General features: G+C 41.1%; 2 protein-coding genes across 45 annotated transcripts in view; both read left to right on the top strand.

The window, feature by feature from the left end:
- Positions 1-735: 735 nt before the first annotated feature.
- Positions 736-20,264, top strand: fbxl2 (F-box and leucine-rich repeat protein 2). The gene is made up of 14 exons (XM_034705595.1): positions 736-1,266; positions 6,498-6,559; positions 10,502-10,556; positions 11,576-11,650; positions 11,874-11,968; positions 12,442-12,606; positions 13,956-14,082; positions 14,805-14,879; positions 14,998-15,128; positions 16,152-16,212; positions 16,299-16,343; positions 16,557-16,613; positions 16,710-16,922; positions 18,098-20,264. Exons 1-14 carry the CDS (start codon positions 1,237-1,239, stop codon positions 18,203-18,205), a joined length of 1,299 nt encoding a protein of 432 aa, XP_034561486.1. The 5' UTR covers positions 736-1,236; the 3' UTR covers positions 18,206-20,264.
- A 464-nt stretch (positions 20,265-20,728) lies between these two features.
- The window catches only part of clasp2 (cytoplasmic linker associated protein 2), a 75,060-nt gene continuing 67,878 nt past the window's right edge, over positions 20,729-27,910 (top strand). For 22 of the 44 annotated variants that reach the window (XM_034705454.1, XM_034705459.1, XM_034705453.1 and 19 more), the window contains exon 1: positions 20,780-21,683. In XM_034705454.1, coding sequence (XP_034561345.1) covers positions 21,486-21,683 — 198 coding nt within the window. In that variant the 5' untranslated portion in view covers positions 20,780-21,485. Of the gene's footprint in view, positions 21,684-27,910 lie in introns of all 44 variants that reach the window. The other 22 variants (XM_034705443.1, XM_034705428.1, XM_034705427.1 and 19 more) reach the window with 6 other exon arrangements.

Raw genomic sequence — 27,910 nt, 5'->3', positions numbered from 1 at the left:
TTGTAGTTGTTTTGGATAACTTCGAGGTATTTATAAAGTGTTTCTGTGTTGGACTTGAAATATTCAATTCATTTTCAAGTCCTTGAAACTTTTTTCAAACGAATACAAATCAATAAGTCAAGTGAAAATATTCCTACCAGCTTTGTAAAAATATCTACTTAAAATGGAGAAATAAAGAATTTGATTAAAATAAGAATATTAAGTACGTATTAACACACAATGAGACAAATGGCCATAGCTGGGATTATGAAAAAAAAAATTCAACACGATTTTAATAGAATACAGAGAAACCAGTCAGAAATTTCATTGAACACTGTAGTGTTGCTATTTTAGAGTCAATACGGCATTGTGTTTTCATGCCATATGAACCATTTACACAACGCAGGGGAGACAAAGAAGATGTTATTTGGTGTAGCTGATGTCTGCAGTTGAAGTCCTCATATGACTGTGTCAATGATCTCTAACGCAGAGAAAATCTTTGCCCGTGGATCTGGCATTAACAGATGCGAGTGTTTCCTTCCCTTAATCAGTCCCGCAGGTTCGTGTCAGGTCAGGCCCTGGTGCTGTTGTGAACCCGTGACTGCTGCGGTGCAACAGCGATAAAACAGACCCACCTTTGTCGTTATTCTGCAAAATCTCTCCGAGACCGCCACAATCAAAACAAATCGACCACGCGTGCTTTTCCCGCAGCAATGACGTCACGTAAACCCGCCCCTTTCCCCGCAAGTAAACAGAAAACGTAAAGGAAAAACGTCCATGTCAGCCACCATACGTGTGTTTAATGCGTGGGACATGAAGTGATGCGTGACAGCGGGCGTTGATTTCGCCTTTTTGTGTGTTGAAATCAAACTTGAGGTTATTTGGGGAGCCAGCTGACTCGCGCTGGAGCGATGAAGGGAGAGGCGGAAGTGAAGTCACTTGACAGACCGTCCATGTTATTATTGTTATTTTGGTAGCCCTGCGATGAGACGGGCTGGGGAGCCGCTGGTCTCCGAGACAACGAGCATTGACGTTACCGCAGGCCGCCCCGGACCGACACCACCACCACCCTCGCTGACCCGGAGACAGGAGCCTCGCTGACGGCTGGGGGGTGGGAGGGAGGAGGGTGTGAGGACCCAGCTTCAGCTCGGCTCCTACACTACACTTCGGCCGACCAAAAATAAAACGGCGACAAAAACAATAACGGTGTTCGACTGGTGACTGCGCGGCTGGTATCAGGGACGTGCCGCCGCAGACATGAACGGTATCACCAAGGGCCGGTTCGAGGTATGACAGAGGGAGTGGACCACCTCACTGTTTGTTTCTAGTAGACGTGGGAGTCGTGGGGCTTGTATAAGCAAAGTGTGTTTGTGTATGTGTGTGTGGTCAACCGTGCTCCTAATTTTTACATGCAGCCTGAAGCCGAGGCGTTTTGTTGGTCAAGGGTAATCCGAAATCCTGTTATTGTCCTGCCGCACCAGCAGGCAGCGACAACATGGAGCTCAGGACTGCGGGACACAGGAGGGCTGTGGCTGAGGAGAGTCAATACATCAGGGCCGAGGCTGGCTGGCTGGCTGGCTGGCACTGTCGCCTGAGGTTACAGGCTTTTTGGGTGGAGGGAGGACGAGGGCTGCAGATGGAGATTTGTAAATACAAGAAAGTACAGCAACATTCAATTAGTCATCATGACAGATAACACCGCGAAACCTGTGACACCTCCTGTGATACCTGTGAATGACAGGTGCCACTGAGCGGCATTGGCACACCACAGATGGTCCTGTTGTGTTCGAGATTCACTACTAACATGGCGTAGTACATGAAGGCTATGTGGTCTCATGTTTCTTTTCACAATCTCTCCATATTTCCATGACAGTTGCAGGGAGGTGATAAACACACCTTTTTTTTTTATAGAGCTTAGTGTTCAACTGCAGTGGTGAGAGAAGTATGCAGATGTTTCTAATCAGTAAATATATCCGTTTCTTAAAGTCACAATATTTTAAAGTAAAAACATTTTTGATGGTGAAATCTGTCGTAAGAAAAGTCCATAAGTAAACTCCTTTTAGTGTTATAATATCTGAGTTCATACTGTTTTGCAGTACTGTACAGTGAATGCATTAGCTGTGTTTTATGCTATAAAATGTATCTGCTCTATGTTTTAGGATTATCATCTCAAACAAAACATCATATTTGAAATTATGATTTTGAGATTTTTGTTTTGATCCCAAATTTTCAAAGTAATCAGCAACTGTAGAGGGGAAATATTTGTCCACATTATGTGCTTCTGACATGTAGCAGAGTTAGAGTATAAAATATATGTTTTTATATCTTGAAAATGAACTGAAGGAGCCTACGTTACTTCCCTCAATGACCTCCAACTCTGCTCAGCTGAATGCAGTTTTACAAATTGCTCCATAGTGCAAATCCATGCTAAATTCCTGTGGTATAATAATTATGTTTTGCTGTGTCAACGCTTTCTCTGTAATTGTGTTCCAACACTAAATCAGCTCCAGTCTGACTGGTCCCCTGAGCTGTGAGCATTGTTTATCTGGAATATCATCCACACATTGTTGAGATTCTTTCAGGTTTGACTTGATGGTACTTGACTCTCTGCGTCAGGTGTTCAGACGCTGTAAGGTTGCCAGTATGGTGAACATAGGTGACTGTGAGTGTGTGAGTGAGTGAGAACAGAAGGTGCTGATATTTGTTGCCATGTCAGTGGATTTCTCAACCAAGCTGTAAGCTTCTTATATGCAGATGAAAACCATTTTATGGTGGGAAACAAGCAGGGGTGGGGGTGGGGGTGGGGGGTAATATGGGAGGGCTGACTAATAGCCTTACACCTGAGACAGTGCTTGATAATGAACTTGACGTAGCTGTATTGCAGGTCAAGAAATAGCAACAAAACAGAGCCATATTTCATTCCTGATACTTGAGTGAATGTAGAATTTTGATACTTGTCACTGGATCCATGCTTGTTAAAAAAACACATTTGCACCCTGTTATGCTCTGTCTAGGAATAGGAGTATGACAGTACAGAGGAACTCCCTGCTTGGGAATGCTGCTCTGCTGGCACAGGGAATGAGGGCACCAGAACACTGAGGTGATGACTTTAATGAAGTGTGTGCACCAGAGATGGCTTTGAACTTCACGGTCATAATTTCATAACTATGGCAGAGATTACACACAACGTACTGCTCATGCCATTCCCCCTGCTGGACTCTTCCATGAGATTGTATGATGGCTGAGTCCCTTTGTGTTTGGTCAGTTTATCCCAAACACAAAGTAGGTCCTTATTTAGCTATTATTTACTTTATAGATTCTTATTTTTATGTTTTTGGTAAACAAACAAATGCTCAGGTTGAAAAATAATCGTGAAAACTTTCATCTTAAGGTCACATTTCTTGTTTTGGTCGACCAGCTGCCCTCAAAAGATATTCACTTTAGAAATATTTGACATGCAAATATTTGATGATTTAGCAAATACCAAAACTATGATACTTAACTTTTGGTATTCAGCCAATTTCAAGCCAAAATGTTCACTATTTCATGGTTCCACATTAAAAGATATGATTTATTGCTCTTTCTTCCTTGTTTTATTCTGCAGTTAACTAAAATCTCATCAAAAGTTGGTTAAACAAAGTTGAATATTTAATGACATAATTTCAAGGTTAAGGGAATTATACATGATACCATTTACGGTTTATCAACTTATACAGACTAAACAGTTAATGAATAATATACAAGTCAGCAAATTACCAGCAATGAAAATAAGAGGGTTGAGCAAGCAGGTGTGGAGTCATTTTCCAGTGATAAATGTCAGATGGCTACTTGACTGTAAAAACTTGTGTTTCCTCCATAGACGTTTCAGTAGTTTCCTGAAATATAAGGATGTCAACCCAGATTTTGAGAACTAATGTCTCACAAGATGATCTTACACAGTCACTCTTATGATACTGTTAGTAATACAAACCACATGATGAAGTGATGATTTGCCCCCTGGCTTTTGTTGCATAAGGCTTACTAGCTTTGTCTACATTGTGTTAGCTAAAGGAGAGGTCATAGGTGAGTGATGTGTTACAGAGGTGGTTTGGAATTAAGTCTAAATTTAGTCCTAAATCCTAAGCCACCTCTGGCTTTACAGAGACACTGCCTTAATGCACTGAAGGCCTTGTTTGTCCACAGGTCAAGTTCTGTGTCTAACATTCAGTACCCACTCTGTATTGTCCTATTAAGGTCAATTTTACTTTGAGTTTACCCAATTGACACAGCTCTAAATATAACTGCAGCTGAAAGCCACATGACAATGATAAAGGCTTTATTTTAAAGTGCTTATTCAGAGATTTCATTAAGCTTCCCATAGAGGTAGTCAGGCCCATCCCTATGGGCAGATGGAGAAAATGTGTTATTCAATACAGGGTATGTGGGAACCACTGATGGAAACAGTTTAACTACATCCTGGAGCTATTATTAGATAAAGGTTAAGATGGGTGTTTGGGACAACTTTGTCTTTGTTACCTGAGAATGGATGTTAAAAATCAAACCATCTCTGTTAATTATTAGCTGGACCTGAACCGGACCACCTCCCTCTCTTTTGTCTTGTGACCCCACTTCCTCTTCAGTGGCCTTTTCTTACTCCCTCTCCTCTCTCTTGCTATTTATGATTGAATACATTTTTTATCACTTATTTTCCCCCTTGACTTTAACAAATGCTTTGTTTGTACTTCCTCCATTTCCCCTTTCCCTCTTCCTCTTTCTCACCCCCTCTCCCTCTCTGCTTTCTCTTTTGAGGGGCTTGCATCTGTCATAGAGTGAGGTGGAGCTTAGACGTTTCCAGAGACAACCTTTGTTCCACCTGTGCCTTTTCCTTGCTCCCCTTTATGCGGTCACATTTTCAGTGTTTGCATGCGACACAGCAGGGAGTCCCCTTCATTAGATACAGTTTGTGAGGAGCGTATCATTGGCAGGATGCAAATCTGCAGAGGCCCTGCGAATGTGGGTGTTTGCCGTAATTTAAATTCATGGCTGAATACGGCCTACCTGATCTAGAACGTTCTGCCTCTGTTCACCACACAGAGGTCTGACTTGAATCACCTGCGAGTGTGTACTTGAGTGCGAGTGATTGTGTGTGTTTGTGTGTGTCCCACTCAGCAGATGGCCAGACATCCAGCGAGTAGACTAATTGAGATAAGCATGCCAGCAAGCTGACCAGGGTAACAGAATTATAAGCTTGTAAGAAGGGGATGTGGAAAGCCAAATGTAGCTCTGGCTGGCTTATTAGTGTTGCTAAGAAAGTGGTTTTTTTTCCTAACTGATAACTGGACCTCAAGGTTCTGTTTTTTTTAAAGGATAGGTCCACATTTTTCCAGGTCTATCATCCACTCTCACATCCTCATTCTCATTGACTGTGATTAATGGTTCACTTAATCTTGTTTATAATTGCTGCATAGAGATCCCAATATATATATTTTTCAGTGTAACTTGAAAAACACACTTTCTTATTTGGATGCTCAGATTAGTGCCTACGTGAAACTTAAAGCTCCTCTGAGGAGTTTTTAGCTGGTCATGGAACAGACTGAAATGAATGCTGATGTCTCTTCATGACCAAGTGGCAACCTCCGGTCTGAAAATATGAGTCCAATGCGGAAGTGCTAAAAACTGCAGTTCATCAAGGATCCGCTTGAGGCTGGCTCCGGAAGTACCAGAAACCACATACACACCAATTCAAAGAAGACGATCTTTACAGCAGAAATAAACATGTTTACAGCCTGGTACAAAAGACGATTTTTTTATAATAATGGAGATACTAGTTAGCTAGTTAGCTTAGCGGCACGCCATTCGACTTAACCTTTTGACTTTATGTCCCTTCCCCCTAAGGTGCTGGTTTCAAAATTAACATAAATATATTTCTCCTAACATGATAATGGTTTGATGCATGCCCAGTTAGTCTCTCTCTGTTTGATTATAAAAGAGTATGTTAACCATTTTACATAACATTTTGGTGGGAATTAGCAAGCAAATATAAACATTAGTCGTTTGAGTAGCAGCGGTCTTTTTCTATTCCTTTTATTTCTTTCTATTTAGTACATTTTTGTAAAATTTGAGAAATAGGAGGATTGTAATGTAATTTCGTGCTACTGGCTGCCAAATAGAAACAAATATTGTGAAGTTGTCCTTTTAGTGATCAGTTTTAACAAGAAACATTCAAATGTGTAATAAAATAGCACTATGCTAGCCACGTCCTTGGAAGAAGCAAACCGTTCAAGGCCAGTATGGACGAAAAGGAATGGAGCTGCCAAAGTGCTTTTAATGTACAGCTGGGAAAAGGAAGATTAAGACTACCTTGTAAAAATGTGAACATAACTTTTACACACATTTTCAGTTGACAAAAAAGAAAACTGTCCCCAAGCTCGGGTTTAGATCCCAGATGACGTTAATATTGTTCTTTCCGTGTTTTGATCTCTGTTATAGTTGAATCTACTTTTTGTCTTATTGTTGTTGTTTATCTTGTGTCTCGGCAGGTGTTCTCAAACAGCGATGAAGCCCCCATTAACAAGAAGCTCCCCAAAGAGCTTCTTCTTAGGTAAGATTAACACACACAGACACACTCGCACACAAACACACACAATACTACACAGCATACCCAGGGACAAGGACTTAGGTCAGGGTTACTCATTAGCTGAAGCAGCCTTGAACACTAATGTGTAAGAGTGTGTGCTTTTCTCTGTGTGTTTTGTCACTAGTTGTGTATGTGATGTGTATGTGTTTCCATGTAGGTTTTTTGTTTAATATATGTTGGTCACTAGTCAGAAATGAGGATCTGTTAACTGTTTGACCTACAGACCAATATTTTGTCTCAGATGACCCATGAATCTGACAGCACAAACACAGTCACCCTTGTCCATCCTCCACACTAAGCGCATTTGTGTGTGTGTATGTGCACCTGCATGTCGCTCTGCAAACACGTACTAGGTAGGTTGCTTGTTTGTGCGTGCGTGAGTGCGTGTGTTCGTGTGTGCGTGCGTGTGTGTGTGTGTGTGTGTGTGTGTGTGTGTGTGTGTGTGTGTGTGTGTGAAACGCTCTTGGGCCTATGCAAACTGTACGTGTGTATTTGTGTGTGTGTGTGTGTGTGTGAGCGCGCTATAAATAGCTCGTCTTAGCTAGTGGGGAATTCCGCAGTGCTGTGCTCCTCTGCTGCTCCAGCTGTGCTCCACAGCGACTACCAGTACACCCATTACCCCCAGCACTTATGACACTGGTGTACAGACAATCACGTACCCACTCTCACCCACCAGCTACAACACATGACCCACTGTCACATGTGTGAGGTTGAGACACTTACACAACCTCAGCTGTGAGGAGGACTCGTTATGGCAGTATATCTTGTTTTTTGAACCATGGAAAGTGGGTTGACAGAAGCTTTTCTCTGCATTTATAATTTGTTAATATGCATGTTACCATGATACACTGCCAGGGACATTGTGTTGCTCCAGGTGCATCTGTATTAAGCAGGTATAAATCTGTGAAAGATCACACACATAAAAATGATTGTAATCCGACGATTATATACCTTTATTTAGTAAATCAGAAACATCTCAACCAGTGTTTAGAAATATGTAAATGTTTGAAATGACAAATCCAACAGAAATAAAGACAATAATGTTCTAAAACTCAAATTTAGACATTCCTCTGATTTTCTTTTGAGTCTCTAAATCTTCTTTTAAAGATAGATTTGTCTTTATTTGATAGGACAGCTTAAGAAAGACGAGAAGTGTGGGGAGAGAGTTAGGAAGACATGCACCAAATAGTGAAGGACCAGGCATTGATCTTATACGACCAGTCTGAAAACGACTATGGCCTATGTTCCTGGGGTGTCTGCTCTACCAACTGAGATAAACCAGTATCCCTAAAACCCTTTTTTTGAAGGTCTAAAGGCATTTATAGAAAAGCATCGAAGCAGAAGTTGGAACCAGCATAAATGTAACGCTAAATAAGGGATAATGTATAGTAAGCAGGTTGTTCTGTGAAATAGAATCCTGACAGGGTGAGACGAGGTGACACTAAGGGGACATCATATCATATCATACATACATTTCCCCGCTTATTACCCAACTCCCACTTAAAGATACAAACAAGTTAACACTGAGTATTGATGTAAAGATGATTTAATTGATTTGGAAATGATTAATTTATACAGCTAAATAGAATCGTCCCTCAGATTTCATGGTTGGTAGTGCTTCCATGACAAGGTAGTCTTATCAGCCTACTAACTGGTCAAATTAACATTAAACGTAACAATTTTAAGTCTTGGCATCATCGCTTTCCTGTTAACATTCCTAACAAATAATATAATATAATATAATATAATATAATATAATATAATATAATATAATATAATATAATATAATATAATATAATATAATATAGTATAGTATAGTATAGTAAAAGAAATATCAGCAGCATCTGTATAAGTTCTCCTTCCTTATAACTTCTCAAATCTGTTGGCATTTTCTTCTCATCGAACCAGTCCTGTAGCATTGCCACAAAGCCTAAACTGTGTGATGGTATGTATGTTTTCTTCAATTTGGTTGACGCTTCTTTCACTCAGCTTTCAACCTTGTGTGTTTTAACATCCCTCGCTATCCTGTGCTGTTGTCCCCCTCTCTTTTTCTTTTCACCACAAATCAAAAATGTTGTGTTCCCTGAATAAATTTAAAGTTATATTAAATATATATAAGTTGTGAAGCCTCTAGACTTACAATGCTGAGAAAAAAAAACGTAGGCTCTTGCTATTCAGGATGAAGTACAGTTGTTATGGAGTTTTGACCAATCAGAATCAATTTAACACAGGTAACTTTGTTGCAGTAAGGATAATTATTTATTGATCTATTAATGGATTAGTGATCTCTTAAACATGACTGTTATATTGAATGTATTACTGTGAGCAGACCAGTGGTACCTGGCTTGTTTCTGCATTTGTCTGCCTCTCAGGTGCTGCATGGTAAACAGCTGTTATCTAGGCCAGTGCAGCACGGATATACACTGAAAAACTGAGATTTAGAAGCAGCTCGTCTGTCAAGTTGACAAGCCTTGGAGAGAGTTCAGAGTCATTCGGGGTCTCCTTACCCAGAAGCACTGACTCAGCACCCTCCCTACCACCACCCAAATTCATGTCTAGCTGGAGTTTCTATGGCAACAAGTCCTGAACTCCTGGTAAAGGCTTGATTCTCTCTTATCAAGCCACGCTCGAAGGGCCAGGTGAACATTTTGTCAACAAATGGGGATGTGCTCCATTAAATTCCTATTATGTGCCATGTCAGAGAGAATACACAGGATTTGACGAAGCAATTGGAGGCTGCTAAGTTATTTTCTCTTCTGTCTATGTTTGGATGCAGCATCAGGGCCTGCTCACGTTATATCATCATCTCCTTTTTCTTTTGTCCATGTTATTTATTATCCAGTCAGTTCGGTTTAAACAGTGTCTTTATCTGAAAGATCAGAGCTTTTCGTGCTTCTATGATCAAATGTAGGTGTCAAAGTGCTTAATATGACTCAAAGAGGACTCAACAAATCAGAGTGAATGATTGCTTCCCTGTGAGTGTGATTAACAGAATTCTTCTGTGATTGGTTAAAAGGCCTCTCGCTCACATATAATGGAAAGTCAGATTGTATTTGATTAAAACAGACAGCCAATCAATGATCAGCGCCAAAGCCATTAACCAGTTATTAGAAGCGGGATCGATGAGCGCCTGCTTGATTGGTCTGCTTCTCTGGTGGCCTGAGATCACCTCAAGGACTGTGTGTGTGTGTGAGTGTGAGTGTGAGTGTGTGTGTGTGTGTGTGTGTGTGTGTGTGTGTGTGTGTGTGTGTGTGTGTGTGTGTGTGTGTGTGTCTTTGCATTGCATTGTTGATTGTATACATGTACCCCCTGACCTAAGACTCTAGTGTAGATTTAACAGACATGTCCCAACATGCCCTGGTCGACCACACATCTAAACACACAGCCTTTGTCTAGTAGCTATATGAAGGAAACAATGGCCGGCTCCTGTTTCCTGAGGTTAAAAGGACATTCAGACCCCAGCTGCACTCAAAGCTTTGGCACTGTGACAATTCTCTGAATACCTCAGAATTTTCTATGCATCGTCCCTTTAAGGAACGTTTAATCACTGGGACAAGGAATACATGTTTGGTTTTATGTGTGTCCCCCTCTGTAAATGTATGTCTGTCCGTCTGTTCCATGCTGACTGTGGCCTTGCCTGTCTGAGCGCCAGAGATTACTCATTGGCAGATTAATGGATTGAGCTGACCCAGTAGCCTGCTGCATGCAGCCCTTTGTGGCTGAGCAGGCCCACAGCTCAAACACTGGCTGTCTGTGGGGCTCTCCTGCAAACCAAACATAGGGGATTGTTCAGTATTTAAGGACACAAAAAGCATACTTAATCACACAAAAGGGAAGATACTAAAAAATAAAGTTTAAACTGAGCTCAGATATACACTCATGTGCTCTTTTTGTCTCTCTCTGTAGAATATTCTCCTATCTGGATGTGGTTACACTCTGTAGGTGTGCCCAAGTATCTAAGGTAAGCATTCCCCTCTCGACACCTCCAAACCGCCCACTGTACACTAACACACTGGCTGTTTTCAGAGAACGGATTGATGTTACTCCAAACTACTGTATGGTTTAAAGGCATACCATCACTGAATTCTCTAGAAATGTCTATAACATAGTGCCATCTGCTGGTTGTGTGAAGGGGGACCGCTGTTTGGCCACAGTGCACTGCAGCTGAAAGCCATTTATGAATGAGCTTACTGTGAATAATAACCAGAGTTAGGCAGGTGGACTGTGAATGCAGGGCTGTGGCAGCTGCTTCTCTTTCAACAGCTCCAGTGTATTCAGAAAAATGTTATACATCTCTACGTCTGTTAAGAGGCACTCTTAACGATGTTCTTCTGCCAATCCTCTTGCATATTTTGGTCATACCCAAAGTTTCATCCATTGTATTGAATGTTCTGCATTATATTCATTTATATTCATTTAATTTAGTGGAGATGCTCTCAGACATTTTTTCCTACATGATACCAATCCAATCCCTAGGCTGTTGCACAGGCTAAACCATGTGCCCTTTAGATACCTGTGTGCTGGCAAAATAAACATTATAATGTTTTATACTCTATCCATAAGAGAGAATCTGAGGCTAAAAGTAATGTTGGGGTTGAAACTGGCACTGCTTTAAATACCACACAATACAAAAAAAAGACATATTACCATCCCACAGAGCCCAATGTAAACTCTTCAATGGTCTAACAGTGTAAAACCGCAGAGACGATCAGTCTGTGATGACATCGCTTAAAGAAAAGTAGCACATCTTCACTTTAAAGAAACTCCAGATGGCCTTAAGAAGTGAAAACAGCAGCTGGTGCACCTGCTCCTGAACAAGGAAACAGGAAGTGATTGTAGTTTCTTCCTACAATGAGCCAAACCCTTCTAATACTGTACTGTGCTGCTGTGCTGACTCACTGTGCTCAATGATCTCTAATGATATATATGTTAACCATCACCTCTGAACCTGATGTGTGTCTCTGTCCACACTTTTCTCAGGCATGGAACGTCCTGGCTCTAGATGGTAGTAATTGGCAGAAGATTGACTTGTTCAACTTCCAGACAGACATAGAGGTGAGTGATGCATTTAAAAAAGAGGGAAATAAAAGAAGAGTTGAGAGTACATGTGCCTGTGTGTGTGCTAGGTGTGTGTACTTGTTGAGTAGCATTATCCAGCCCAAGGCTTAGTGCTGGGTCACTAGGCTTTGGTGCCAACTGTGACGTCACAGATGATCCTCTGTCCTCCGTGGCCCAAGTCAAGTCACTCTCTCCCTCTCTCTGTCCCTCCATCTCTCAGGGCCGGGTGGTGGAGAACATTTCCAAGCGATGTGGTGGCTTCCTGAGGCAGCTGAGCCTCCGGGGCTGCCTAAGCGTGGGAGATGCCTCTATGAAGTGAGAATGTCCCTTGAGTGTGCTTTTGCTTCAACTTGTTCCTAAAGTCATTCTCTTTTTGGTTCGATTATTTTCTTAAGTGATTTGTTTACATTTTAAGCAGCTTTTATCTCTTCAATCCCAGGGGAATTCCTGTTTTATAAGTATTTTAATAATGCTTTTACTGTGTCCCAAACACACAAAACCACAAATAAAATTTTTGTATCTCTTGATCAGTTCATTAACTCTGTGTTACCTGAAGATTTCTATCTATTAGCATTTGATTTTCAAAGTGAAAGCTGTTATTTTGGGAGTATCACTCCTAACAAAGAAAATAAATGTACTGCAGCTGTACAACAGTCTCCCAGGGGCCTGTAGATGACTCTCTTCATTGGCTCCTGAGCAGCCCACAGCATCTGACTTCTTTTTTTATTCAATGAAGCAACTCTAGAGTAATTCCACTTCTCCCTCTATGCTGTTTCACCGTTTCCCAGGACGTTTGCTCAGAACTGCAGAAACATCGAAGTGTTGAACTTGAACGGCTGCACCAAGATCACAGACAGCACCTGTCTCAGCCTCAGCAAGTTCTGCTCCAAACTCAAACAGCTCGATCTCACCTCCTGTGTGTCCATCAGCAACCACTCCCTCAAGGCCCTCAGGTAGTTACTGCACACAGTTACTGGTATTGCCTTTACAATACCAATGTCCTCCAATGTGTTGACTTTTTAGCTTGACAGATGTGCAGGTTTTGAGCTGATAATTTTAAGGGGAAAATTGTTTATTTACCAATGTTGCTATACATCTTCTTGTTGTTTTTGAAGATGAGGTAATGATAGACTGTTTCATATGAGGATAACTTTATTAAAGAAAATGAACTATCATGTTTCAATATTAACCTAATCCAGTGCAGCCTACATATGCTTTGTTGTCATGCTCTGATAGATGAACTCAGAGTGCACCCTGCTGGACAAAGTAGAAGTATTAGCACAGACCGTCTGGTTTCAGCTGACCGATATTAGGCCCCTTTATGAAGGAAGTGCTATATGAACACATTTTGTCATACATTGTTTCTTCATTAATTGTTATTTTAAAAAGATGTAATACCTTTACATATAGGGACACATATTTGCTAGTACTAACAGGCTTGTAGTTACAGATATCGGCTAACTGATATCAGGCTCTTTTGTTAAGATAGAGATAAAAGCTTTTGTCTCTAAAGCACATTTTTTTTCTTTATATTCTCTGTAAATAAGTTATAGTATAGATATACCAAAACCAGAAATTTACCCATTAACCCGTTCTATCTGATATCAGCCCTCTGATATATCGGTCTCTTTGGTCCCCAAGAATTTTTTTCTGCATCATACTTTTTAAAATAAAAGTTATAATATCAGTACAAATTGCAAAACTTAAACGGATTTACCAATAGACCTATACTGTTTGATGCATATCGTAAGACATGCGATGCACTAACACTATTAGGCCTGATATTAGCTAGTTGATATTTGGCTCTACTGTAAAAAGAGTGATACAGATACACATCGACCAAGCATTGATTTTGTCTGATAATGTCTGATATTGGTCAATCAATATATGGAGTTCCTGAATAACAGATATACATGCCCATTTTTTGGTTTATTTTACCTTACAGAAAATATTGATAACAGTGATGACAAACAAGTGCTAACATCTGTTCGATATAGTTTTTTTTAAGGTAGTCACAACAGCTACTGTTTTTCTGAAAAGCTTTACTATCCATATAGATCAGAAAAACACATGGCAATAATAACATGTTACCTAGACTGTCTGACATTGGTCAACTGAAAATCAGCTCTTCTGTGAAGGCAGTGATACAACATGTTCAAACATACCTTTCTTCATATAAAAGTTTGCAATTTTCATTTTCAATTACCCTTCTGTGTGGGAAGTGTTAAAGCTTCATTTGGATTACATGTTCAATGTGTTTTCTCTTCCTCCTCTCTGTGTGATGCGTGATGTGCATCCTCAGTGATGGATGCAGAATGCTGGAGATGTTGAACCTGTCATGGTGTGACCAGATAACACGCGATGGAATCGAGGCTCTGGCTAGAGGGTGCAATGGTATACGAGCACTGTTCCTCAGAGGCTGCACACAGGTAGATTTATCGCAGTTTGACAGATAACCGCACATACATGAATAATTTAGGATTTTTTACCATTAAAAACGTCCAAGTTTTACATTGTTTTTTTGGTCGGTCTTTTTTTTTGCCCCATTTTTAAAGTTATAATCCTCTTATGCATCAAGACGTAGTGTTACATGATGAACACTGTGCAGAGTTTACTGTAAACAAGGTTCTCTGGTGGCTCAGCTGTGGGGAAAAAAAAGCTAAAACCTAGACAACTCAAAACTATTTCTAGATTGTTTAAATAAGAGAAACCCCAGAAACAACATTTTTTCCCTCGGCTAAGAAGAATCTAACTGAATAAAAGACTGCCCTTTCTTTCTTACTGTTCCGACACTGTAAATTTTCCACCTTGTGGAATTTGGGTTATTTTCTTAATCTCATTGGTTGGGTTTTTGTTGATGTAGAGGTTTGTGTCGGGCTGGCATTCTTGTTCTCTCCTGCCGCTGTGGTGCCACTATTTTCTTCAGGCTGTGTACTCAGCTTGTTGTTGTTGTTTTTAACCAAAGTCCTGTCTATTTTCCTTGCTTGGAAAAAAATACAGTAACTCCACAATGACTCATCTTTTTGGTGTCACACGGAACAGTTGTGACAAGTGACTTGATTTAACTCATTGGTAAAAACACAGTCACATTCGTCAATAATTGATCCAGGCTTTTGTTTATTAATACTGTACATGTTTTATTCTTCCTCAGCTGGATGACGGAGCTTTAAAACACCTTCAGAAACACTGCCCAGAACTCACAACCATCAATATGCAGTCTTGCACAGTAAGGCAAACATTTGTTTGTGGGTTTCTGGGAGAGGGAGACTCATAACAATGCTTTAGGGATGTGTCTGTATGCCTCTGAGTTATTGTGATTTGTGTTGCGTGTCTTTTGCCTCCAGCAAATAACAGATGAAGGCTTGGTCAGTCTTTGCCGAGGATGCCACAAGCTGCAGATCCTTTGTGTGTCTGGCTGCAGCAATATCACCGATGCCTCCCTCACTGCAATGGGACTCAACTGTCCCCGACTTAAGTGAGTAAAAAACCCATATAGACGCACTTTTTACCAATGCTTTACACAAGGAGATCAACAGATTGCTAAACAAAATAATCCAAAAATATTTTGCCCTATTTAGGCCCAGTACTGATACACATCTCGGATGATCTAATTATAATCAGACAGATCAGAGTATGACAGTTCACACCTGACGTTGCCACTCTTCTCCCCTGTGTCTCAAGTGACTTCAATCAGATCTCGTTTCCCTGCAGATTAACCTGTTCGTTAATTTCATTATAAAACCATCAATGATAAAAACAATAAAAACTGCAATTCAGATTTGAATTACAGAGGAAGTAGGTGAAAACTTGCTTTTATCATGAAACCTAATGTTACTTGACAGCTCTGAGTTTTATTAATGGTATGCGTAGAACTGCATCGCAGGCTGCATTCTTTGCTTACAGCGACAAATACACACAAAAATCTGCTGTCCTTACTGGGTTGCATTAGTATTGGCTATGACAAAATGCTTGTGAAGATATCGCTCCTGTGTTGTAATCGTTCGTCATTGGAGAAGTAATGAAATAGGCAAACAGTCTATGGTTATCATCAATAGAACCCCTGTTACAATGCTGTAATACATTTTGGCCCATGATGCAGATGTAAGCAGGCTTATTCTCAAGCAGTGTGGCTACTATCAGTTTTCACAAAGGACTTAAGTCAGTTAAGGGTTTCTGGTTTCTCATTATTTAGTATTGTTGCCCCTCTACACACTTGTGAACATGTAATGGGGAAAGTCTTATCACAGCAATCACTAAAGCACAAATGAAAAAGAAAGTCCCAAATACTAACCAAAGATTGAAAACAGAAGATTTTTTTGAATAGACAAAGATCTTGGGGTTAAATCAAAGCAACACAGTGAATTGTGTAGTAAGTTTAATTACCTCTTTTCATTCTTAACTGCGGTCTAAAGGTTTGATCAGGCTAAAGAGCCCACTCCACATAAAACATCCCTTCTTGGCAGTCTTTCAGGTTGTGTTTGTGTTTTTGTGCTCTCAGGATCCTTGAAGCTGCACGATGCTCTCATGTTACAGATGCTGGGTTCACTGTGCTGGCCAGGGTGAGTTTTTTCTCTGTGGAGTCTTTATATTGGAACACGTGCAATTTTTTTGAGTTTGCTTGAACGATTTCTGTTTTCCGTCACAGAATTGTCATGAGCTTGAAAAAATGGACCTAGAAGAATGTATTTTGGTAAGGCAACTTGTAGTTTCCTTATTTCTTCCCAAGTATGCTCATGGTATTTATTTATGTTAAATGGGTAGAGATCAAGTTTTAGGAAACAGATGTATGTTATAGTGAGAATGGTAGGGTATGTATCCTTTGGAGAGTGAGAAGCAGCATATCACAGGCATCAGTATTTAAAAATGGTTATCATCATTCGATCATCAAGCTGGTTCTCCACAGGTGACAGATAACACCCTGGTTCAGCTGTCTATCCACTGCCCTCGCCTGCAAGCCCTGGTAAAAATTTACAACTCTTCAATTATACCCGGTTCTGTCCTTGCCTTTCTGAATGTGTTTGTAGCTTAAATCAATCTCTCTGTGTGCCCTTTGCAGTCCCTGTCCCACTGCGAGCTGATCACAGACGACGGCATCAGAGCTCTGAGCAGCAGTACCTGTGGACAAGAGCGCCTCACAGTGGTGGAGCTGGACAACTGCCCCCTCATTACTGATGTGACCCTGGAGCACCTGAAGACCTGCCATCGCCTGGAGCGCATCGAGCTGTACGACTGTCAGCAAGTCACCAGGGCAGGGATCAAGCGCATACGGGTCAGTGAAAATCAGGGGAGAAAAAAAACAGTTTTTATCACATAAAAGTGGTCTTGTTGGGATCAAAACATGGATGTCTTTTTTAATTTTCTACCTTATGTAATATAAAATGCTAAACTTTTTAGATATAAAGACATGATTTTTCATGTCAAACCACTCTTGTCTGTTGAAAATAAAAATACTAATATTTGGATGTGTTTTCTAAATATTTGGTAATTGCCAGCAGCTGGTTTGATTAGCTTAACATAAAGATTAGTTAAAGGAGAAACAGCTAACCCAGCTTAGCCTGAATTTGCCCACCAGTGCCTTTCCTGATGAACAAATTGCATCTTGTTTTTCTACAGGACTATTTTTGATAACTTTGACTCAATCACAGACTCCCCGAAAACCAGAGCACTAAACCCAGAACAGAATAAACTGACTTCATGTGTGTTGTGTGTTTGAAGGCTCTAAACTGATTGTATTGGCCAGGTCTCCCTTGAAAAAGAGATCTTTGATTTCAATGGGACCAACCTTGTTAAATAAAGGTTAAATAAGAATAAATCAAAATAGAGAAATTAATTTTAAAAAAGGAACACACGGTCATGACATCACATATTGCCTGGGAACAAGAATGACCGTTAGATTAAAAAAAGGAAACAACACCTCCTGTAAATATTCTCAAACATCCTATGCAGAGATTGCACTGAAAACACAAACATCTCTACCAGTGTTTAATAAAATACTACAACAGCCAGATTAATTTATCTGCGTTTTTTCCCTCCAGCCTCCATGCTTGCTTTGTTTACATATTGTAGTTCCACGGGGGAAATCTAGAAATGTGAAGACTCACAGGAAGGGTGCACAGTGGTGTTACAAAGTTTGCATCAGAGACCTTTTGCTTGTGACATTGGGACAGCCCTTAAACCCTCAAGTACTTATTTGGAGAGCACCTCAAACTCTGCAAGTTCTTGACTTTGGCGATTATGCTAAGCTGCTTGCTTTATCCTTCCATTAAACGTGAGAATTTCTCATCTTACTCTTCTTACACTGGAAAAGTGTTACTTTTTAAAAGTCAAACTTTTTTCTTAAAAGGACCACTGAGGTAGTTTCATGAAAAGAAAAAAGAAAGCCTTAATTTAATTTTCTATTTGCTTTTTTATACCTTTGTATTAACACATCTCATCCCCACACAGGCTCACCTTCCAGAGATCAAGGTCCACGCCTACTTTGCTCCTGTGACACCTCCTCCCTCTGTACATGGAGGTGGCCAGCGTCTGTGCCGCTGCTGCATCATCCTCTGACAGTGGAGGGCCAGGGGGGGCCACCTCTGTCTACAGGTCCTGCTGCTCTGATTGGGCTGAAATAGGGTTGGGGGTGGGGGACTGGGGTAGGTGAAGGGGAGAGGAGGGGCTGGACCCACTCACTGCTCCTGATCACTGATCACTACATAGACTGATCACCACTGATCCCTGATCAGCAAGACCTGCCCCTCCTCTCTCCTCTCACACACTGATCAGCTGCCCCTGGGGTTTGGGCGTGAAGGGGTGGAGGGAAAGAAAACGGGTGGATGGATGGACTGTCTCTTTTTCTCTTCAGTCTCATTCTCTCTTCCTTGCTGCAAAGACAAAAACAGGTTCTCCACTCCACTCCTCTCCTCACACCCCTGACTCCCCACCTACGGGCGGAGAGGACTGCAACTGGACAGTTGGAAATGGAGGAGAGGGGGGGACAGTGGAACTACAATGCATCTAAAAAAAATTTGACGATCTTGTCATCGTGGACAAGAGTTTACTCATCTCAACCAATCACATGACACCTCTATGTGACCATCCTGTGATTCATTCTGCTTTGACCAATACACATCAAGCATGAAGGTAGAGGAAAGCTGGATTGTGGGAAACGCAGTATTCTGGATTTAAAAAAACACAGACGCTTTGGCACAGCTGGTTTAACTCTCCAGTGCAGAAGATTTGAGAGTTAAACAGGACATAAAGAACAGAACATGTGACATATTTGTGCATCTGAGAAACTTTTTGTTGAGATTTCGATTCTGTTCCCACAGAGAATGTTTTGCAATGGAAAAAAAAGAATCACAGATATGGCGACTCACTTGAAATTGGAGTAAGCCAAGAAAAATTATTTTATTTCTTTTCTTTTCAGTGCTTATTGTAAATGTCCATGCCTGTCTTATCCAGAGGGGAAGATGTGTGTGTCATTCTTTTTTTAAAGAAAAAGAAGAAACTGTTGGACCTATGATTCAGACCCTCAGCGTCTAAAAGGGTTACATGGACTCTGTGTGCTACTGGGATGAGTGGCCTCTCCTGTGTATTGGTCACGTTGGCTTGTAGGCCCTGATCCAATCCTGTCAGTAGCCCTGCGCACTAGCTCCTACTTGACGACTTAAGCATTTGTTTACATCCTGGATTAGCTTAGCACTACAGAAAAACTTGTTTACATGAGTAGGCCTCCAGTCTCCCTACTATTCAGAGTGAGTTTAGTAACATTGATGCAACTGTGGTTTACCCATTGTTGATAACTGGACTGTGTAGTAAGTTATTGACATTTTTGATTGTGTAATAGGACATCAATCAGGGTTTAAGGTGCAACTTTGCTTCAAATTAAATGAAATTATTCTTAAAGATGAAATGATAACTATGACACTGTAAGCAAATGTACCTCAACTTTTTGACAATCATGTGCATTTATGTATTGGACCTTTAATTCGGTGTAGTTCTGTTTAATTGGCAATTACTGATAATACTGATAACGTAGGATATAATTAATTGTATCTGCTCAATATACTCCAATGCTCCAAGCAGTGCATAAGGAATATTGAAACAAAGGATTTGCAATAATTCTTGTGAGATACACCGGTCTATTTTGTTATTGTTTGATATGCAACAATTTTCTGCACTCCCAATCCTAGGTTGTATGCACTAAATGGAATGCTTCAATACCAACAGTGTGTTTCACTATAAACAGACAGTCTTTCTATCAGAACAAGATGAGATAGCAGAGCAACATATTTATGGGGCATGCAATACTACTTTTCAAAGTATTGAAAATACCACAAAACAGAAGCAGCTTGCAACACTGTGCTTTACAAAAGACTGGCAAGTACTGTGTAGTTGCCAAGTGCTCAACGACTGGGGAGACTGGCAGGACTATGGATAGGACTGAACTAAAGAAAGCAGATAGAAAGTTGACTCAGATGGACCCAGAAACTTAGCTGACTTGACTGGCTGTGATACTAATGCCCTCTCTTTGACAGCTGTTTTAACAATTTTATGTTTAAGAAAATAAAGAAATAAATGAAAAAATAAAGAAATGAATAAATAAAAGTGACTAATAATAAATGTGCTTTGTCTCTGCAGTGTGTGATTTTGTCTCCAGATATTAAAAGACTGCTCCAGAGTAAACTGCGGCAACCTGAATACAGGCAACTCGGCAGCTGTACAGCTAGATGTCGCCCAAGAGCCGTGTGGGCAGCAGACACACCCACATCAACAGGGCACTGTGTTTGATTCATGACCGTTACAGAAACAAACAATGTGTAGATAAATGATATTTAAAAAAAGTAAATCCAGCTGCTACCATACACTGTAAAAATGGTTGCTACGGGTTGATCCGTTCTCCTATATAAACATAGGTAGGTACCACATTATGGAAGTAAATCAGTCTCATCAGATTTTGATTTTTTTTAAGCATTGAATATCTAGCACTGATTTTTTTATTTTTTTTGCATTGAAATTATTTATCTGAATTATTTTTTGCATTGAAATTATGTATCTGAAATTTTGCCACACAATGCCAGACAGTTGGACATTTTTCATCAGGCATTATGCTGGCTAGCTGTGCGGTGCCCGAAGACCCATCGGCCTGATCGGTGATCGGTTGCGCCCCCTGGTAAACTGCAGTCCCCGGCAGCAGCGCGCAGGCTTTCAGCGCCTCTTACATGATCCAGCGATTATTCCTGGATTAAAGAGAACCAGATACCGCGGGACCGGAACTCAAATTGTGGAAGTTGGGTGCAACTTTACTGCTTGGACGAACCGACAGCCGAGCCGAGCAGACTTTCCATCCTGTGGTCATGGAATAGAAGAGCGGAGTGGAGCCAGGCGCCAGGCCTGCGGAGCACTAACGTTAGCTGATCCTTTCTGGGTCCCTGTGCTAACTAGCTACTGGACGTTTTTGTAGCATAACAGACAGCCAACCGAAGTTGCTCGCTTGTTTTGATGCGGATATGTTGAAGGAACCTGCCGGGGTCTACTGCTTTTAAATGTTTACATAACTTTCTCCAAGTTTCACATTATTTCTGTAAAGTAATGAAGCTAGCGACCGACTTCTTTGTCATAACGTTACAAAGTTTGGTTGAAATAGAGGGATGATTCTGGTGTTGAATTGATCCGTATTTTCTACAAGGGATTGCATGTTGATGATCAAACATCAGATAGACCCAGTCCAACCCACTCAGTCTCTCTGCCCCTCCACGGGACTACAGTTTCTTGACGCCGTCTTCCACACCACGGTCTCCTGTCTTCGGCCGGCTTCAGTAGCTGGCCACACGGCACTGAGTGCCCAATGGAGGATCATGACAACATGGACTATTTTTACCAGCAGGTAGTGCAGAAGGACGTTACCCGCAGGTTGCAGGTGGGTCAGGACCTCATTGACTACCTGAGCGACCCACAGCGTTCCCCGGACGTGGAGCAGGACAAACCCCGGCTGGATAAGACTATCGATGAGCTAGCGGGATGGGTGAACTCCAGCAATTTCAAGGTGAGAGATATTGGCCAGTCATCGTAGTGTCACTGCAGCAGTCATCCTCTCGGTCTGACAATTAATTATTTTCAACTAGTTCTCACATAAAGCCGGAGGAGAGAGAGGAGGAATGGAAATTGAATGTTATTTGCCAAGAGGTTGGTTTCAAAGCGAGAACTTTAGCAGATGAAATGCATTTCAAACGAGCTGTGGTTAGCTGAAGGGTATGAAAAGGATGTTTCATCTTTTGTAAAACACAGCCCATAAAGCCGGTTGCCTATAAGCTCATCTGACCACATCTGTAACAGGAAACACAGCAATCATTTGCATATTCCCGTTTTATTTTTAGAGTCTCAAAGGCAGACATTTTTAAATCCATCCCAGTGGCACAATCGGGCAATTTCAGGGCATTGCTCCTTTATTAAAGTTTACAGTGTTCCAATTGCTCAGACTGTCTGTGTCAAGGGGAACCATTGTCAGCATGACTGTAGACTACTGGAGCACTGAGTAGGATGGGGGAGGGGTTAGGGGACTCATTGTTATGACCTACTGTATGCTCTCTCTCTCTCTCTCTCTCTCTCTCCATCCACTCATCTCTCTTCTTTAATACAGAAACACACACAGTTTCTTATCCTTCAATTTTGCCTTTTCACGTTTGCCTTTTCTCGTTTGCCTCTTTGGTCTGCCTCTCTTTCTCTTTCTCTCTCTGTGTATGTGTGTGTGTGTGTGTGTGTGTGTGTGTGTGTGTGTGTGTGTGTGTGTGTGTTCCCTATCAGAAAGGCTGGAATGAAGCATTTTTGCCTAGGTGCCTTGCTGATCCAGATAACAAGTCAAAACAGCTTAAAATCTCCTTTTGAGAAATGCTGAAACTGAACTCTCAAATCTTATTTTGAAATGATTAACTTTACGCAGACATGGTCAAATTAGTGAGCATGTAAGAGTGGGGAAATTGTGCTTTCAGCATAGCTGAAGCATCCTCTCCCGGGGCCTCATGTACAAAGACTTGCATGGATTTCCTACCGAATCACGCAGGCGTACGCTCAAATCCAGAAAACGTTGTACGCACAAAAATATCCAGATATATGAATCTGTGCGCAAGGATCAACAGCTGTAAACAAGTGCGTATGCCAGACAGGAAGTTGGCGCTAGGCACCGCACATTTCCACGATCATTTCACTCTTGATATATCTGAAATTTGCTGTGAAAAAGAGCGTACGCCACGTTTTTGTGCGTACACACCCTTTGTACATGAGGCCCCTGGTCTCTATTATTGGTCGTAGAAAATATCAATTTCACGTATGATCTTTTTTTTTGGTTTGCTGGAGAGGAGGTTCCAATCCAATTTAAAGTATTGAACATTTGTTTGTTTATTCACAGACAGACTTGGGGAAACAACTCTTCAGGTTTTATCAACTATTCAGGTTAAGTCCTCCAATATCTGAATTAAAACCTTCCCAACACTTTTTAATTTCATCATAACATGATAATGTTCCCTAACACAGACCTCTCCTTCGATTCAGTCAAATGGTGGACCAGAAAGAACATACTTGATATGAACAAGGGAACTAAGGTTTTCCATAAATTGCCTCCAAGAGTTTGATCTCGAGCTGTTTCAAGCTAACATGTGATCTGTTCTTCTACCTAGATGACACGTACAGTAACCTGAGCGCAGATCAGTGTCTGGCAGTGATGAGCTGGCGTGTTGTATCCCCCAGAGGCCTTCACATAGCAGACTTTTAGTGATGCTGATTTGCTCCCTGTCGAGCGCGAGGAAGAAGACTCAGCTGTATAAAAGATGCTGAGTCAGGGGAGAGAGAGTGAGACAGAGAGAGACAGAGAGAGAGAGAGAGACAGACAAAGACAGAGACAGAGAGAGGCAGAGAGGGAAAAATGGAGGGAGGATACAGAGTTGACAAGAGTCGGGGAAGAAAGGAGTTAGAAGTGCAATCGAGAACTGCACTGATAAATGGGGAATGGGTAGGTGAGCGGAAATTACAAGTCACGACTCATAAAAACATAAAGTGCACAGATAAAGCGTCTGTCGCGCCTATGCTCCGGTTTAAAGACCGAATGAAATCCTGTATTTTTTTTCAATGTATGGCTCACTTCATCTTGGTTTCCTCTGTGTTTCCCCGTCTGGATCTTTTTTTTGTCAGTGAGTCAGTTTCAGCCTCCTCTTTCTTTACTCTTTCAGTAGGCAGAGCAGCACACTCACTTCATACTCTCTGCACTCACAAATCACAGAGTCCACAGTGCCGATGAGAGAGGCGCTCACAGAGGGCATTAATATTGTATACTGCATTTATAGGCAGCAAGGCCAGATTACTGGACACTGACTGCACTGATTGAGGGCTATTTCTGCCACTGGTCTGCCTTAACTGGAAACACTTTGGGATTGGAGGAAGAAGTTTCACATTTTTTAACCCTAAAACTTTAAAAATCGTCCGACAGATAAATAAATGAAAACAACTCATTTGGTTTACTAAGATGTAACAGTGTACATGTTTAAGTCTCTAAATTGAATTCACAGAGCTGTAGAACAACTTTAAAATTGTCCTCCTGTGTTGCATGATATGTATGATCCTCTATTTGTCCAGTTTTTACCACTAGAAACATCAATACTAATTATTTTATACATTCAACACTCTGTACCTTTAAAAATAAATACATGCTAGTGCCTGAACAAACATTACCAGCTTGTGTCTGCTCCCATTTTAATCTATAACTTTAAAAAATCAGTAAAACTTCTATCATATGAGCTTCGGTGTAGGTCTCATGCATTTTGTGGACACCAGTCAGCATGACCATATATATTGACGTATTCATGCTTTGTCCCACCTCTGATAGAAAACTCAAATGGAGCTCCATTAACAGAATTAATTTGCAGGAAACTCCACCAGCTGGCAGCTTTGTAAAGTTTTATACTGTGATAAAAAACAATACTTTGACAACATTTTCAGACTTAGACTGTGATACAGTATGTCCAGCTCTGGTACAGTGCATTGTAAAAATAATTCTTGATGTATCTGCATTAAATGGCTTGGGGAAAAAAGGACGCCTAAAAGGTGGATCTCACCAAAACTTTTAAAAGTAACAGTTTATGTCAGTCCTCAAACATTGAGGTTGTTTTTTTTTTGTATCTGTAGATGAAATATGAAAATTTCTTCTTCTGTTTCTGTCATCATCAGACGTGCTGGAAATAGGGATGTAATAGGGGTTGATCTTTGGAAATGTTAACGATCAATTATCGATTAATCATTTAAAAACGTAAACACATGTCAAAAACATAGATTGTATAAAATATGGGCGTAGTATCCGTGACGTCACCCATCTGTTCCTGAGAGCTGTTTTGAAGCCAATCGTCTGAGGCAGCCATATTGGAAATGTGGAACTCAACCAGGGAGAGTGTGACGTAAAGGGGCGGAGTTTGAGCCTACGAGCAAACAGCTATGCGTTCCTGACCGGGAGTCACGTCAGTCATGTCCTTATTTGGGCAAAAACTCCTAATCTTAATATCTTCTGAACCGTCACGTTAGAAAAAAATTCCCCCCCCCCCCCCCCCCCGTGCAGTGTGTGCTGATAGAGGAATGAGCTACATAGAGCCAAGCCGTTTTTTGAACCAGGCTGTAAACATGTTTATTAATGCTGCAGAGATCATCTTTTTTGAATTGGTGTATATATGGTTTCCGGTGTTTCTGCAGCCAGCCTCAAGCAAATTCTCCATGAATTGCAGTTTATAACACTGAAGCATGGTCTTCATAGTTTGAGACCGGAGGTTGCCGCTTGGTCAAAAACAATGCCAAACGCATTTTTTCCCCTAAATCAAACTTTCCTTCAGGGCACAATGTATATAGCTGACGGTATTAAATAGCTACGGATCACACTGAGGCGTACAAAATGTAAACACCCTGAATATCAACGTGTGGAGCAGGAAGCATATGTTAGACTCACAGTGTCCGGCTTTCTGTTTACTCGTTCGTATTGAAAAAATAAGCATGTGTATGCGCAATCGTGTCATAATCAGTCCAGCGGTGGAGAAAAAAAGCTCTCGTGGAGACCTGTCACTCAGCTGCAGTCCCCAGCTGAGCATCTCTGCTGTGCGCAACACCTTTAGTCAGCTGATTCACATCGAAACATGCTTTAAACGTAAAACACCTCCCTGATAGCTGAACGAAGTATGAGAAGTGTTCGAGTAAGTTATTAACAATCAATGAATCGATTAATTGTTAACATCCCTAGTTGGAAACCACTCTAAGCAGTCCTGTGGGCCAATGAAAACCCTCTGATAATATGTAACAGGGCTTGAAGTGACGTGCTTAAATACTGGCCTCTTCCCAGTCCTTTCTGTGAGACACCGAGGCCAGCAAATGTTTGGGGATTTGGCTTAAAAAAACTACTTAAAAGTTAACAGGTGTCTACAATTGTTGCTGCCTCATTCCTTTGTAATCTACTTAACCGGTTAATGGTTCAATTGTTTCGGCACTTGTCTCATTCTTGGCACATTTTTTAGTAGCTGTTGCTGTTCGAGTCTTGTGCTTCTGAGAGCCTGTTTTTCTGTCCAAGTCCCACTTTAAGCCTCTCCAGAATCCAGAGTAATACCTGTACATGGTATGCCAATTAGTAGGCTCAGCCATCATACGCAGCATCCCGTCGTCACAAAGAGCCATTCATACTCAGGTCAATATTTACCTTTTTTTTTTTCCAAGCATACTTGAGCTGGCTTGATGATATGAAGCCTGCTGTTCATAGATGCATAGATGCATAGATGCAGCAAAGTGTGGCTTCATTTCTTCACTTTAGACACTGCTTTCTTCAAGTGTCTGCATTTCTTTAGTATTCGGGGATACCAAAATGCAGATTTGGTATTTTTTCCCTTTATCCTCTAAGACGGGGCTTTTCCATGTCAGAGGCCAAGTTACAGAAGACAAAATTGTCCCCTGATTCCACTGAAATCCTAAAGGTAGTTTTCCCTTCTATCTCTTATTCTCAATTCCCTCCTCAACCGCTCTCTCCAAGAAAAGATGCCATATGGTTGTGGGTGCCAGGCTTGTTGTGGTGCTGGGCTGAGGAGGGGGAGGGAAGAGGCCTCATGGCTGTTTTCTTTCTGCGCTGTTTCTTTTTCGCCTGCTGTTTTTCCTCCCCTCCTCCTCCTCCTCCTAAATTAGGTCAGTATGGGGGAGTCATCATGACCTCAAGCTCATGTTTCATCTCCAGGTGATTTGTTTTTTATGTTAATACTTGGCCGTTGTCCCTGTGTTTTATCATCACCCCCAACCTCCCCTCCTTTTTGATTTCTGTGCTCACCTGGCTCTGCTCCTCCTTTGACTAAAATAGGAGAAAAGTTGCAGTCATGAAGACAGAGGAGTCTGGGAGTTTGGTGTTTTAATGGATTTTTTCTTTTGGACTGTTCAGCGTTACAGCAGCTCTGCCAAAACAAGCATTCCAGGAGCAGAGCGCAGTGTGGGATGTGATCCTAATCAGAAACACAGTGGAAAACTCAGCTCCACCAGCAGACAGAAATCTATTCTACCTTCCTCCTACGAGTCACATCACAAGCCTTTTTATTTTTTTTACATCTGAACTAGATCACAGTGATGATGGTAGGCAAGAGAGATGACTAACATGAATGTGAATGAACCGCACACATCACAAACGCTGTGTTACCTCCGCATTTTGTTTACGGCGGATTTAAGATTTGGAGTTGGTTTCCAAGTATCTTTTTACCAAACTAACGTGTGGTTTAATTGGCTGCTCAAATGCAGATGATGAAAACAGGGCACAACAAAGTGTTACATAAGTACCACAGCTGTTAGAGCTGGATTCTGAGACTTTATTTTATAACTGTCTACTAGAGCGTCATGTCTTCTTTAGCCATAAAAACAAATATTCAAACTCAACCGGGCGCCATGCTTAAGAAAGCTCTTGTTACAAAATCACTGGAAAGTTAAATCCCAAGGAAGGGCTGTGTTTTGGTTGGAAATTGTTGTTACTAAAGAAAAACAGGGGTGCTGAGTTGGCTCAATGTTAAACCATGCACCCCAAGTAAAGAGGCTTTAGCCCTCGAAGCGGGAAGTCCATTTTTTGATTTGATCCCCACTCTCTCCACCCAGTATCTTCCACTATCATCCATCATGGTTTTTTTTAAATAAAGGCTTCAAAGCTCGAGAATACATTTCTTAAAAAGAAATGGATGACATTTACATATGATTTCAGATATTAAGTTGCACTAAACAAGGGGATCTTTT

The sequence above is a fragment of the Notolabrus celidotus genome, chromosome 16, assembly GCF_009762535.1.
Source record: "Notolabrus celidotus isolate fNotCel1 chromosome 16, fNotCel1.pri, whole genome shotgun sequence".
NCBI lineage: Eukaryota > Metazoa > Chordata > Actinopteri > Labriformes > Labridae > Notolabrus > Notolabrus celidotus.
The sequence above is the reverse complement of the archived record's forward strand: the minus strand, read 5'-3'. Positions and strand labels throughout refer to the sequence as shown.